The sequence below is a fragment of the Oncorhynchus kisutch genome, linkage group LG13 (assembly GCF_002021735.2).
Source record: "Oncorhynchus kisutch isolate 150728-3 linkage group LG13, Okis_V2, whole genome shotgun sequence".
Lineage (NCBI taxonomy): Eukaryota > Metazoa > Chordata > Actinopteri > Salmoniformes > Salmonidae > Oncorhynchus > Oncorhynchus kisutch.
Genome location: NC_034186.2, coordinates 25,845,568 through 25,859,608, shown reverse-complemented (window position 1 = coordinate 25,859,608; position 14,041 = coordinate 25,845,568). Strand labels below are relative to the sequence as shown.

General features: G+C 41.9%; 1 protein-coding gene across 7 annotated transcripts; it reads left to right on the top strand.

Annotated features, from left to right (window-relative positions):
* The first annotated feature begins 360 nt into the window (after positions 1 to 360).
* On the top strand, positions 361 to 11,254 carry anapc4 (anaphase promoting complex subunit 4). 7 transcript variants are annotated; one of them, XM_020476084.2, is made up of 29 exons: positions 361 to 531; positions 1,178 to 1,294; positions 1,410 to 1,515; positions 1,715 to 1,847; positions 1,937 to 2,011; positions 2,178 to 2,204; positions 2,309 to 2,353; positions 2,454 to 2,538; positions 2,627 to 2,734; positions 2,854 to 2,937; positions 3,080 to 3,166; positions 4,534 to 4,598; positions 4,861 to 4,903; positions 4,995 to 5,071; positions 5,233 to 5,333; positions 5,557 to 5,608; positions 5,762 to 5,817; positions 5,949 to 5,995; positions 6,116 to 6,172; positions 6,267 to 6,323; positions 6,418 to 6,511; positions 6,725 to 6,822; positions 9,117 to 9,178; positions 9,272 to 9,310; positions 9,422 to 9,523; positions 9,666 to 9,746; positions 9,937 to 10,104; positions 10,410 to 10,533; positions 10,698 to 11,254. In XM_020476084.2, the coding sequence occupies exons 2-29, from the start codon at positions 1,187 to 1,189 to the stop codon at positions 10,911 to 10,913; spliced, it is 2,397 nt and encodes a 798-aa protein (XP_020331673.1). In that variant the 5' UTR covers positions 361 to 531; positions 1,178 to 1,186; the 3' UTR covers positions 10,914 to 11,254. The 7 variants fall into 7 exon arrangements, with proteins under 7 accessions (XP_020331673.1, XP_031641711.1, XP_020331674.1 ...); XM_031785851.1 differs by having other exon boundaries at positions 369 to 929; XM_020476085.2 differs by having other exon boundaries at positions 377 to 456.
* The last annotated feature ends 2,787 nt before the right edge of the window (positions 11,255 to 14,041 follow it).

The window sequence follows — 14,041 nt, the reverse complement described above, 5'->3', positions numbered from 1 at the left end:
GGTTGGTGTCCCAATCACCCAAGAGGCCACGATCCCCATCCACAAAATGGCCAGACATTTGTGAGATACAGTAAGCTCCAAAGTATTGGAACGGTGACACATTTTTTGTTGTTTTGTCTCAGAACGTTTGGTTTTGAAATTATGCGATGACTATGATGTTAAATTGCAGACTGCCAGCTTACATTTTAGGGTATTTTCATCCATATCAGGTGAACCTTTTTAGAGATTGTCCTCTATCTATCTCTATGTAGTAGCCTGATCAGTGAGCCAGATAGGGAGAAGCGATCTTTGCACTGCAACAGCACAGTAGTTCAGTTTGTCCTTTCAGGGTCCCCGTTGCGTCAATTTCATTGGCTATTCAGACTTGAACATGATTGCGTAAGACTTTATTCAGTGGCGCTGGCGGTGGCGAATATGGAGTTAGCTAGTTAGATTACACTAACAGCATCCTGCAAAGTAAACATACGCGTATTGTTTATTTCTAGTTTCAAAGTAACAGTAACATAGTTGGTCCTCAGACATCCCAGTACAGTAAGATACCACGTTTGCACTAACGTTAGATAGTATAGCATGCAAGCTAGCTAGCTAGCTAACTGAAATGTGTTTTGTATTTTTATTTTGCATCGGACAGGGGTGTATTCATTATGATAACTAACCCATTTCATTTGTGCTAATTGCGCATATGCGAAAGTGTTTGGTCAACGAGATTACCTGTGGTGTATTCATTAGTTGCAACGGAAACAGTTTACTCCAAACGAAAAACATTTACAACGAAAACGAGAGTTTATTGGACAGCTGCAGCTAGGTCCCATCGCCGTTTCGTTCCGTTTGCTCTGTTTGTTATCGTTTTGGTTCCTATAGTAAACGTTAAACGTTTTCAACATACGAAACGTTTTGTTACGGAAACACGAATAATGAATACACCACAGGTAATCTTTCTCACCAAAGACTTCCGCATATGCACAATTAGCACAGATGAAATGGATGAGTTATCATAATATTTGCAATTAGTCTGGGTACGGTTATTGGATAGGTGTCACTGCCTGCCTGGTCTGGGCTATTATAGATTATTTAGATTATTCCCAAACTCACTCAGCCACTGTCAATTTAGCTACTTCACTGACAAGTATAGACTGCCACTTATTCCCTTGTTAATGCTTATGTGTTCTATTTTCAGCCCACAAAAATGCCTGCATTTCGTCAAGTGGGGGAGAAGCAGCTCCCCAACCCTGTTCTGTGTATGGCATGGTCTCCAAAGAGGGATCTTATTGCCCTCGCTAACACTGCTGGCGAGGTAGGGAAAGAAACACACCCCCATATGTTTCATACCCAGATTAATGCCAGATCACATTTGCTTATATTGGGAGTAATTTCATTAATCTCTGTGCCAATTGATGTTTGTGTTGTAGCTGCTACTGCATCGCCTTGCCAATTTCCAGCGTGTTTGGAGCTTGCCGCCCAATGAGAATACGGGAAAGGAGATCACTGCGCTTGCTTGGAGACCTGATGGCAAAAGTAAGAGATGGCAAGAGATGGACCTGATTATCTTAAATTACTAATCACATTGGAAGTATTGCATAGTTACGTTACTTTACCACTGTTACAACAATAAACCTTCGTACACTGAACACAACATATTTACTACAACACAGTGTGTCAGCCTCTGCATTTGTTTCACTGCCTATCTAATGTATGTCCTCTGTGCTGTGTTCAGTCCTGGCCTTTAGCCTTGGGGACACTAAACTGGTGGTGCTGTGTGATGCAGAGAAGGCAGAGATCCTTCACTTGTTTCCATTGGAGAACCCTGTGTCCTGCATGCACTGGATGGAGGTGCTAGAGGAGAGCAGGTCTGTAGAGGGGATGTGTGGCTACACTAGACTTCTATTTGAATGTGTGTGTGAACTGCATAGTCAAATATAAACCGCCTGTCTTTCAGCGTCCTCAACTCATTCTACACCTCTGAAGATGAGTCAAACCTTTTTCTTCCCAAGTTGCCAACTCTTCCCAAGAGGTAAACATTTCTGTATAAGGTCACTGACAACACATCAGACATTTATTCAAGTAAAATACATTTAGGAAAACTCTTGGTTCTTGTGTTAAACAGTATAGCATTTTGCTGGTTTTGCGTCATCTGCCTCCCCAACCACCCTCTAAAGGAATGTTTTGTTTATTCTTAGCTACAGTACTACTTCAAAGATATTCAGGTATGTTTATATATCTTCAGCAACAATTATTCATTTAAATGATATTTCAGACAATCTGTCTGCATTAGAATACATGTTTTTTCATAACCAACTCTGTCTCGTAGTGAGGAGAAGTCAGACGAGATCCTGAACCTGTTAGGAGAAGTGAGGTGTGTGCTGAAGGTTTCACATGCTTTATTACTGAACATTTTGTTAACGCACAATCTCATGTACACATACAAATACTTCCACATCGTCAATTGTCTGCAGACTAAACATCCTGGTTCTTGGTGGAGGTTCCGGCTTTGTGGAGCTGTATGCCTATGGGATGTATAAGATTGCCACTTTACCGGGGGTAAGATTGCACTCACACACTAATGCATGGGTTCAGTCACCCAATCTCTGCAGTGACTATGATGTAACCAGCAGATTCTTTTCGTCAGGTTCCTGGGACGTGTAGCAGCCTGTGTCTGTCCAGTGACCTGAAGTCCCTGTCTATCATCACAGAGATCAGGTCAGCTGACAATGACCCAGAGATCTGCTACATCCAGGTAATCCGTTATGCTCACATTTAAGTGAAATGAAGCATGTTTCTTACCCATCTTGACCGTCATCTTCTATATTCTTTGTTTATTTGAGGTCTTTCACTGTGTATTGTTGTCTCATCCAGCTCGACACAGGGCTGCTGTCCGACTGTCTCCCTGAGGTCACCAGGATGGCACGCAAGTTCACCCACATCTCCACTCTACTGCAGGTCAGTGGCCTCCTTTATGTAACTAATATGACTAGAAGTCTCCCCATAGTTCATATTTCCATGGTGATATTTGAGGGCATTCATCAGACCAGTCTGGCCATTGGTCTTTCTCTCTCCAACTTATTCTGTCTCGTTCCTTCAGTACCTGCGTCTCTCTCTCACCTGTATGTGTGAGGCTTGGGAGGATATCCTCATGCAGATGGACCTTCGGCTCACTAAGTTCGTTCAGGTCAGTGGTCACTGCTTAGGGCCCGGTTTCCCAAAAGCATCTTAAGGCTTAGTTCATTGTTAGAATCTTTGTAGGAGCATCGTTAGAATCTCCGAGCCGTTCCCCAATACCATCGTTACTAAAGTTGCACTTGAAAAGGCTTGTAAATTAACGGCTGCCTCAGACCACTTGTGGGAACAGCTAAGTGCGTCATTAGATTTTTTAAATATATTTTTTTAGCTTTTTCTGCGTAACTTTATACAGAGAAGATCTCCATTAAATACAAAATCAAGATGTTTAGCTGTCGGTTATGTTTATCGGCAGTAACTTTAGAATGAATGTGAACACAAATACAAAGTTGCCAATATTTTTGCAGTTGTTATAAGCAAGCGAAGCATATAAAGATGTTTCAAATGAAAACCGAGATGACTGAATTAAAAGACGTATAGCATAGGCTATAGCCCTATATACAGTTGAAGTCGGATGTTTACATACACCTTAGCCAAATACATTTTAACTCAGTTTTTCACAATTTCTGACATTTAATTCTAGTAAAAACTCCCTGTCTTAGGTCAGTTATGATCACCACTTTATTTTAAGAATGTGAAATGTCAGAATAATAGTGTAGAGTGATATATTTCAGCTTTTATTTCTTTCATCACATTCCCAGTGGGTCAGAAGTTTACATACATTCAATTAGTATTTGGTAGCATTGCCTTTAAATTGTTTAACTTCGGTCAAACGTTTTGGGTAGCCTTCCACAAGCCTCCCCCAATAAGTTGGGTGAATTTTGGCCCATTCTGACAGAGCTGGTGTAACTGAGTCAGATTTGTAGGCCTCCTTGCTCGCACACACTTGTTCAGTTCTGCCCACACATTTTCTATAGGATTGAGGTCAGGGCTTTGTGATGGCCACTCTAATACCTTGACTTTGTTGTCCTTAAGCCATTTTGCCACAACTTTGGAAGTATGCTTGGGGTCATTGTCCATTTGGAAGACCCATTTGTGATCAAGCTTTAACTTTAACTGATGGCTTGAGATGTTGCTTCAATATATCCTCCAAATTTTCTGAACCGTCGTCAGTATTGTGGAATCATTTTAATGTTAAGGAAATATTTGAAAGGGGGAACGCTGATCCCAGAGCAGCGCTGCCTTTCTTTAGATCATATCAGTATCGACACATGCCTCAACGACGCTCTTAGCGGAGGATCTCTCTGCGTGGTAATGCGTTTCCCGAAAGACATCTTCGGCCGTTGTAGGAAAGATGCATCATGTAAAACACTCGTAAGCCTATCAGGAAACCGGGCCCCGTTCAGTCTGCCTCCAGCCCGTTTTCCAATAATGACATCACACCTAAAAGACATGATCTGAACCAATTCCTATTTTTAGGAGAAGAACACCAGCACACAAGTCCAGGATGAGTTTCTGGAGCTTCTACTATGGGGACAGTCGAGGTGAGAACCGTTACTATGATCCAATGACCCTTGTACGCTACCACGTCCTCCACAACATGCTTTCTAATAAGTAATAGTGCATGTAGTTGTGAGCATTAATGCAAAAACATGTTCAACAGGCCTTTAATTTGAGATGTAGTACTTCAAAGTGTCCTGTAGGTGGCACTACAGGACATCATAAACCTCATCTGACATGGAAAATAATGATTTAGAGATGTTAAAAGTTTTTATTTATTTAACCGAATTCTCTATTTTTGACCAGCCCTGAACTACAGGCTCTCCTAATGAATCAGCTGACCGTCAAGGTGAGCTGAATAATAAAGTTGTTCAAAGATTGATTGTGTGTGGTCATTTTGTAGCTTTATAAGATTGATGTAATTTGTTTGTGTTTCATAGGGGCTGAAGAAGCTGGGCCAGTCTATAGAAACCTCTTACTCCAGCATTCAGAAGCTGGTGATCAGCCACCTGCAGAGGTAGCAACTCAACTGACATGAATAATTATCTCTTCACTTATCGTGACCCATAATGCCCTTTTTCGGGATCATACAATGCAAATGTCAAGAAATTGCATCATGATTGGTATCACAATCTTTAGTACCAATCCTCATTCCTTCTTTTCCTCTCCTCTCTCCAGTGGTTCAGAGGCTCTGTTGTACCACCTCAGTGAGGTGAAAGGGATGTCTCTATGGAAACAGAAGTTCCAGCCTCTAGGCCTGGACTCAGCAGCTATAGAAGGTACAGTGCTTAGATCCTGCATAAACCATGACTGTGATATCTTGAGTGATAAATACCAGATTAAAGTGAATGTAATTGTGCAATTAATTTGTCTGTGATGAGATCAGGGCTGACACGCATTAGTAATTTGCATGACTGGAACATTTGTTCAAAATGAGTTTTCTAAGCTGCTCGCGGGATTTTATCAAATTAAAGTTATGTGAATATTTCTGTTTTGTTATAGATGCCATTACAGCTGTGGGTTCATTCACTTTGAAAGCCAACGAACTTCTACAGTGAGTTTTCATGCTTATTGATATGCTATTAGATTAGTATTTTGTTCTTTTAATAACACATTATCACTCATTTGAAATGGAGTTGACTTTAACCCTGGTGTTTGTTAAACCTCTCCCCCTCATCTCATTCCTCACTGTCTGTCTCTTACTCAGAGTGATTGACAAGAGCATGAAGAACTTCAAAGCCTTTTTCCGGTGGCTGTATGTAGGTAAGACCTCACCTTTTTTGGGAGCTTGAGATATATACCACCTTTTAGCGACTGATGGAATATTTGAGTATATTTAAAATATCATTGATTATGAAATGCAAGTGTTTTAATACTTATTTTCTTTCCTGCAGCTATGCTAAGAATGTCAGAGGAACACGTCCCTCCAGAACTCAATAAGGTGAGATTCAGGTTGTGAATGTGAGACAGGAAGTGTTGATCAAAGTAGTGTCATAAATGCTTCCATGTGTATTATTTTCTCATCCATTGGTATAATGCCAATCTATCCCATTGACCTCAGATGACCCAGAAGGACATTGCCTTTGTGGCGGACTTCCTGTCTGAGCACTTCAGTGAGGTAAGATATATATGTTGGATAAATAGAATAGCACTTAATTTCCACAGCTTTTCACAAACTAGCCAATTACATGCCCTCTCCTCTGCTCGGACAGAACGAAGAGCTGTTTGACCGGAAAGGGAAGTACTTTAATGTGGAGCGGGTCGGTCAGGTGAGGGACAAGCGAAGTCTGTGTGTATATTTTAGTATGTGTGTGTGTGATCAGTGTACAATGACACACTTTTTGTCCTTTTTTGTTGTTGCAGTACCTGAAGGATGAGGATGAGGATCTAGTGTCTCCGCCCAACACCAAGGGGAACCAATGGCTGAAGTTTCTGCAGGAGAGCACACACTTGAAAGGTGAACTATAACCTTTATCTCAGAAGAGACAACTATGCAGGAAGTGCCTAGTTAAATAAAGGTCAAATATATATATATTTTTAAATAACGTGTGTGGTTATCCATCATGTTGTAATTAGATGGCGGAAGATTGGTTTGCCATTGTATTTCTCTATTGTTGTGACTGACTGCCTTACTGAACTGACATTGTACCTAATTGATTGGTTTATCCAGAGAGCCCGCTGCTCTTCCCTTCCTACTCTCAGAAGTCCCTACACTTTGTGAAGAGGATGATGGAGGGGGTGATTGAGTTGTGTCTACAGAAACCTGCTGTAAGTCTAAAACACATACACAGTGAAACCCAATTTCATTTGCCTTACTACTTAATTTGGTCCCTGGCATAAGAAGTACATTGCCAAAGGTTTTATAAAAATAAGAAAGTAATTTGGCCCACACTGCCCGTGTGAAATTTGGCTCAGAATCTGCTGAGTCATGCAGTCATAAGCCTTCTGCCAGGATTTCCAGGCAGATATAAATCTGACTCACTCTCCGCAACAGAGTTTTCATATTGTATTCTATCCCTCTCTCCCACACTTTTAGTTACCTTGTCCATCACTTCTCTATCCTCCTTCCCAACTTTTCTTTTGTTTTCCGGTGATAATAGGATTTCACTGCAGTAACAAGCTATACATCGCCACCACAGGAGGTTGGTGGCACCTTAATTGGGGAGGACCTGCTCGTGGTAATGACTGAAGCAGAATAAGTGCAATGGTACCAGTTTAAGTCGGAGGTTTACATACACCTTAGCCAAATACATTTAAACTCAGTTTTTCACAATTCCTGACATTTAATCCTAGTAAAAATTCCCTGTCTTAAGTCAGTTAGGATCACCACTTTATTTTAATAATGTGAAATGTCATAATAGTAGTGATTTATTTCAGCTTTAATTTCTTTCATCACATTCCCATTTGGTCGGAAGTTTACATACACTCAATTAGTATTTGGTAGCATTGCCTTTAAATTGTTAACTTGGGTCAAACGTTTCAGGTAGCGTTCCACAACCTTCTCACAATAAGTTGGGTACATTTTGGCCCATTTCTCATGACAGGGCTGGTGTAACTGAGTCAGGTTTGTAGGCCTCCTTGCTAGCACACACTTTTTCAGTTCTGCCCACAAATGTTCTATAGGATTGAGGTCAGGTCTTTGTGATGGCCACTCCAATTCCTTTACTTTGTTGTCCTTAAGCCATTTTGCCACAACTTTGGAAGTATGCTTGGGGTCATTGTCCATTTGGAAGACCCATTTGCGGCCAAGCTTTAACTTCCTGACTGATGTTGCTTCAATATATCCACATCATTTTCCTACCTCATGATGCCATCTATTTTGTGAAGTGCACCAGTCCCTCCTGCAGCAAAGCACCCCCACAACATGATGCTGACACTCCGTGCTTCACAGTTGGGATGGTGTTCTTCGGCTTGCAAGACTCCCCCTTTTTCCTCCAAACATAATGATGGTCATTATGGTCAAACAGTTCTATTTTTGTTTAATCAGACCAGAGGACATTTCTCCAAATAGTACGATCTTTGTCCCCATGTGCAGTTGCAAACCGTAGTCTAGCTTTTTTATGGCGGTTTTGGAGCAGTGGCATCTTCCTTCCTGAGCATCCTTTCAGGTCATGTCATTATAGGACTTGTTTTACTGCGGATATAGATACTTTTGTACATGTTTCCTCCAGCATCTTCACAAGGTCCTTTGCTGCTGTTCTGGGATTGATTTGCACTTTTCGCAACGAAGTATATTCATCTCTAGGAGACAGAACGCGTCTCCTTCCTGAGCGGTATGACGGCTGCGTGGTCCCATGGTGTTTATACTTGTATACTATTGTTTGTACAGATAAACATGGTACCTTCAGGTGTTTGGAAATTGCTCCCAAGGATGAAGCAGACTTGTGGAGGTCACGGCTGATTTCTTTTGATTTTCCCATGATGTCAAGCAAAGAGGCACTGAGTTTGAAGGTAGGCCTTGAAATACATCCACAGGCACACCTCCAATTGACTCAAATGATGTCAATTAGCCTATCAGAAGCTTCTAAAACTATGACATAATTCTCTGGAATTTTCCAAGCTGTTTAAAGGCTCAGTCAACTTGTGTATGTAAACTTCTGACCCACTGGAATTGTGATACAGTGAATCATACGTGAAATAATCTGTCTGTAAACAATTGTTGGAAAATTTACTTGTGTCATGCACAAAGTAGATGTCCGAACTGACTTGCCAAAACTATAGTTTGTTAACAAGAAATTTGTGGAGTGGTTGAAAAACGAGTTTTAATGACTTCAACAACTGTACATTAAACTCATAGTTTCCAGGTGTTTTGATGCCGTTCTATTTGCTCTGTTCCGGCCATTATTATGATCCGTTCTCCCCTCCGCGCCTCCTGGGATCGCCACATACCCAAGGAACACTGTTTGCATGTTGCAGGTTCATGAAACGCTTATCTTTCTAATTGAATCATTTTTCCATGACTAGACAGCAGAGTTGAGAGATTACATGAATCCAAACGAAGGCATATGAATTTGAGTCGAGTCGTGACACTAGTTGTGGTGATACTGATTTGTTCTCTGTAGGAGGTCATTGGAAAGTCTGTGAAACAGGCTGTTTGTCTGCCCCTCTACACTGTGCCAGAGAGGTAAGGACATATTCATCTACTCTTCACAATACCACACATTTTTTAATAAAATAGTTATGTTTATTTGTTTCATTTTATTGTTTGTCTTTGCAGCTCAGAAAACACTCCAAGGCTTTTTGAACTTCCATCATTGTAAGTAATAAATAAAAAAAAACACTCTGTTCATAATGATAATGTAGATAATGTATATTCCCAAGGTTGTTATTGTGTTAACATTGATACACATTTTTTATTGATGACCAGGTACAATGATAAGAAGACCAATATGCACTATGGAGTGTTCTGCATGCCAGAGATTTCACCCTGCAAGCTTTATCTACTGCGGAAGTTTACTGACCCATTCAGGTACAATACAACACTGCGCCCTATTTTAATCTGGTTCAATCCAGATTTGCTTTGTCGTTGATCCCCAAATAGCCCAATGTTTATGACTGAGCATGTGCTTTTTTTGTTTGTTTGATTGTTTATTTGTTTATGTCTGTCACAGGCCTGTTCCCAATGGTCTCATGGCGATAGATCTGAGTAATGTTCTCAGTCACAGTATTGATGATGATGCTGCGGGGGCCAGGTGAGTGCCTCTTGTCTTCCTCTCTTTCCTAGAATCCACTCAATTACCTCAACCTCTACTATACAGGCAAATGATGGGCTCATGCATTGCATATTACTTTGAACTTATGAGGATCTGCAATGGATTCCCTGTGCGTTTCTATTAGTGATAATTGTTATAGAACCATTTTTTTGTTGCATGTCTGTTTCAGTTCTGACTGTGTGTACAGTTGCCAGGATGCTCGTTTCTATGATGACGAGACATTGACAGTGGTGCTGCGAGCATCAGAAGAGGAGAACAGGGGGCGTGTCCTTGCCCAGCTCCCTCTTGGCTCTGCCCTCAGCTGTGAGGAGGAGTTCAACTGGGACCCCAGTCTTAGGTGTGTGTGATTGAAACACCTGTCTCCCCAACATGCAAACCTAGTCCTATATTCCTAAACCCAAATAGTGATCTATTTGTAACTATAACCTACAACTCACCTTAAACCCTCAATTATGATCTACCTGATTACAAGCTGCAACTCAAGACTTGCACCTCCAGTGCAAGTAAACATCAACTATAACCCTAACCTGTAATTCACCTGTTCTAAGCTAGAGATTTACTGTAGGTATTTGCTATGTGTCTACATTAATTATCTCCACTGTAGTAGTCACCATGGGTCACCTGTGGTATCTGTATTCTCAGGTTAGACCAGCAGAGCGGCGCCATCCCTGTCAAGGGGCTGGTGCTAGAGAACCAGTGGAGAGACTTGGAGAACATGAAGGCCCAGTTTGTGGCTGTGAATGGGATCCGGAAAGTGGCATGTGTGGTAAGACAATGGAAAGGGGATTCCCTTACTAGGGTTTTATCTTGCTTCACTAAGCAGCTATGCACTTCAATGACCATGTATTGAACACCAACACAGTTTGGTCTAACTGGTTGAGAAATGGTTCAGAATCTCTGTCTGATGTCCCTCTGTCTTTTCTCCCTCAGCTGAGCTCCAACCTGCGGCACGTCCGTGTGTATGAGATGGACGTGGAAGATGAAGAGGATGAAGAGCGGCCTGAGTCGCAGAACGCCAGCTCAGACCAGGATGGCCTGGAGGAGACGCCGGCCATCCGGGGGGAGGCCGAGGGAGGAGAGACTGAGGGAGGGGGACAAAGGGCTAAGGAGCAACTAGAGTCTGGGGAAGCACTGGAGCTCTCATAGCAACACCTTGGCCACGTTCAGTTGACAAATGTTCTTGAACGTTGCAGATAGAAATTCCATTAATAGAGCTGATATGATTCCTTATTCTACATGTGTAGCCTATGATTCCTTATTCTACATATGTAGCCTATGTTTCTTCTACATAGGCTATTTCTATCTGAACGTTCTAAAAAGTTGCGTCCTGCTGAACGCGCACCTTATCTAGGCCAGAATAACAATTGAACACCCCCACCCTGTACTTTTGCAGTAATCATAATGCCACCATTGCAAAACCGACGTCCCCCTCCCAGCACTTTTATCCCTGACAAAGTAAGAAATAAATGTTTTGATAAGAAAACAGACTTCTGGTTTATGTTTTCATGTGGTTGTTCCCTATGTCTGTAAGGCAAGTGTAGATAGATAATGTAACATGAATCTGACACTCACAGATACGAGTCAATAATTCTGTTTTGATCAACCAATGCTTCAGTTATAACTGTAGTATTTTAAGATGAGAGATTAACACAAATTCCTAGAATACAGTACAGACTGCATTGGGAGGTACTACAGTCGGGGCCAAAAGTTTTTTGAAAATGACACATAAATTTCCACCAAGTTGCTGCCTCAGGTTGTATGATGGCAATTTGCATATACTCCAGAATGTTATGAAGAGTGATCAGATGAATTGCAATTAATTGCAAAGTCCTTCTTTGCCATGCAAATGAACTGAATCCCCCCAAAAAATATTTCCACTGCATTTCAGCCCTGTCACAAAAGGACCAGCTGTCAGTGATTCTCTCGTTAACACTGGTGTGAGTGTTGACAAGGACAAGGCTGGAGATCACTCTGTCATGCTGATTGAGTCCTAATAACAGCTGGAAGCTTCAAAAGGAGGGTGGTGCTTGGAATCATTGTTCTTCCTATGTCAGCCATGGTTACCTGCAAGGAAACATGTGCCTTCATCATTGCTTTGCACAAAAAGGGCTTCACAGGCAAGGATATTGCTGCCGGTAATATTGCACCTAAATCAACCATTTATCGGATCATCAAGAACTTCAAGGAGAGCGGTTCAATTGTTGTGAAGAAGGCTTCAGGGCGCTCCAATAAAGTCCAGCAAGCGCCAGGACCGTCTCCTAAAGTTGATTCAGCTGTGGGATCGGGGCACCACCAGCACAGAGCTTGCTCAGGAATGGCAGCAGGCAGGTGTGAGTGCATCTGCACACACAGTGAAGCAAAGGCTTTTGGAGTATGGCCTGGTGTCAAGAAGGGCAGCAAAGAAGCCACTTCTCTCCAGGAAAAACATCATGGACAGACTGATATTCTGCAAAAGTTACAGGGATTGGACTGCTGAGGACTGGGGTAAAGTCATTTTCTCTGATGAATCCCCTTTCCGGATACCCCAAACAATCGGAAAAAAGCTTGTCCGGAGAAGACCAGGTGAGCGCTACCATCAGTCGTGTCATGCCAACAGTAAAGCATCCTGAGACCATTCATGTTTGGGGTTGCTTCTCAGCCAAGGGAGTGAGCTCACTCACAATTTTGCCTAAGAACACAGCCATGAATAAAGAATGGTACCAACACCTCCGAGACAACTTCTCCCAACCATCCAGGAACAGTTTTTCCAGCATGATGGAGCACCTTGCCATAAGGCAAAAGTGATAACTAAGTGGTTCGGGGAACAAAACATCGATATTTTGGGTCCATGGCCAGGAAACTCCCCAGACCTTAATAGAGAGGCAGGTGGACAAACAAAACCCCACAAATTCTGACAAACTCCAAGCATTGGTTATGTAACAATGGGCTGCCATCAGTCAGGATGTGGCCCAGAAGTTAATTGACAGCATGCCAGGGCGGATTGCAGAGGTCTTGAAAAAGAAGGGCCACCACTGCAAATATTGACTCTTTGCATCAACTTCATGTAATTGTCAATAAAAGCCTTTGACACTTATGAAATGCTTGTAATTATACTTAAGTATTCCATAGTAACATCTGACAAAAATATCTAAAGACACCGAAGCAGCAAACTTTGTGGAAATTAATATTTGTGTCATTCTCACAACTTATGGCCACGACTATAGACTAGACCACACCTATCTATGTGGACAAAGTTCAATTGAGTCCATTCTTCTTCTGTGGGGTTTATCAGTGGTTGGCATCCAACGTTATGGTGCATTACCGCCACCTCCTGTATTGGAGTGTGGGCCAGAGACGGAGAAACTAAATCCTACCTGCCGGCTCCATTGCTCTTAAAGAAGATAACAAAATATTTGACACTATCTGATGATGTTGTACTCAACATACTCTTTAAACTAATTTCCTGTATCCCCTTCTTCCTTATACTAGATCTCAGCCTCTATCTTTCCCTCTGATACTGCCCACACTGTATCAAATCACACTTTCCTGTTGGATGCTTTCTTATCACAAATAAGGTCTTATTCAACTGGCTGTGTCCCACCCTTAATCTTGTAAAAAATAGCCTCTTCTGTCCCTTGCCGTCCTCCCCAAAAGCCTGCCCTTAGTATCTCTATTCCACTGCTCCTTCCATCTCCATCACTGTCCATGTCAGGCTTTTTGCCTCTGCCCTGCTCATTGAAACTACAACATCAACATCCCCACTACTAAGTGCTTGTTTAGTACATCAACTTCCTTGTTCCCCTCCACATGGGCTGGGGCCCAAGTAAATGTTATCCGTATACCCATCTGTCTAATCCTGCCATGAGTTTGTAGCACCTCAGGCAGGTCTTGTCTGCTACGTGACCTAAAGGATTGGAGACTCATCAACACTGCATATGGATCAGAGCAAATAACTACTCTGTCTGGCTTGACTTCCTCCACCCACTGCAAGGCCAACAGTATGGCCATCAGCTCTGCTGTATATACAGCCAGATGATCTGTAATAGGTTTATTTATTTATTAAAAGTAATGGGGTGATTGTAGTCTAATCGGGTGACGTAACTGGGGAGGAAATCAAATGTTATTTGTCACATGCGCCAAATACAACAGGTACAACCTTACTGTGAAATGCTTACTTATAAGCCCTTAATTAACCAGCAACACAGTTTTAAGAAAATAGAGTTAAGAAAATATTGACTAAATAAAAAAGAAAAAAAAGAAACAAGGCTATATACAGGGGTAACAAGTCAGGTTTC

Coding starts and splice junctions, on each gene's coding strand:
- anapc4 (XM_031785851.1), top strand. Junction 1,516..1,714: donor TTGGAGACCTGATGGCAAAA/GTAAGAGATGGC, acceptor TGCTGTGTTCAG/TCCTGGCCTTTAGCCTTGGG. Junction 9,524..9,665: donor AAGTTTACTGACCCATTCAG/GTACAATACAAC, acceptor TGTCTGTCACAG/GCCTGTTCCCAATGGTCTCA.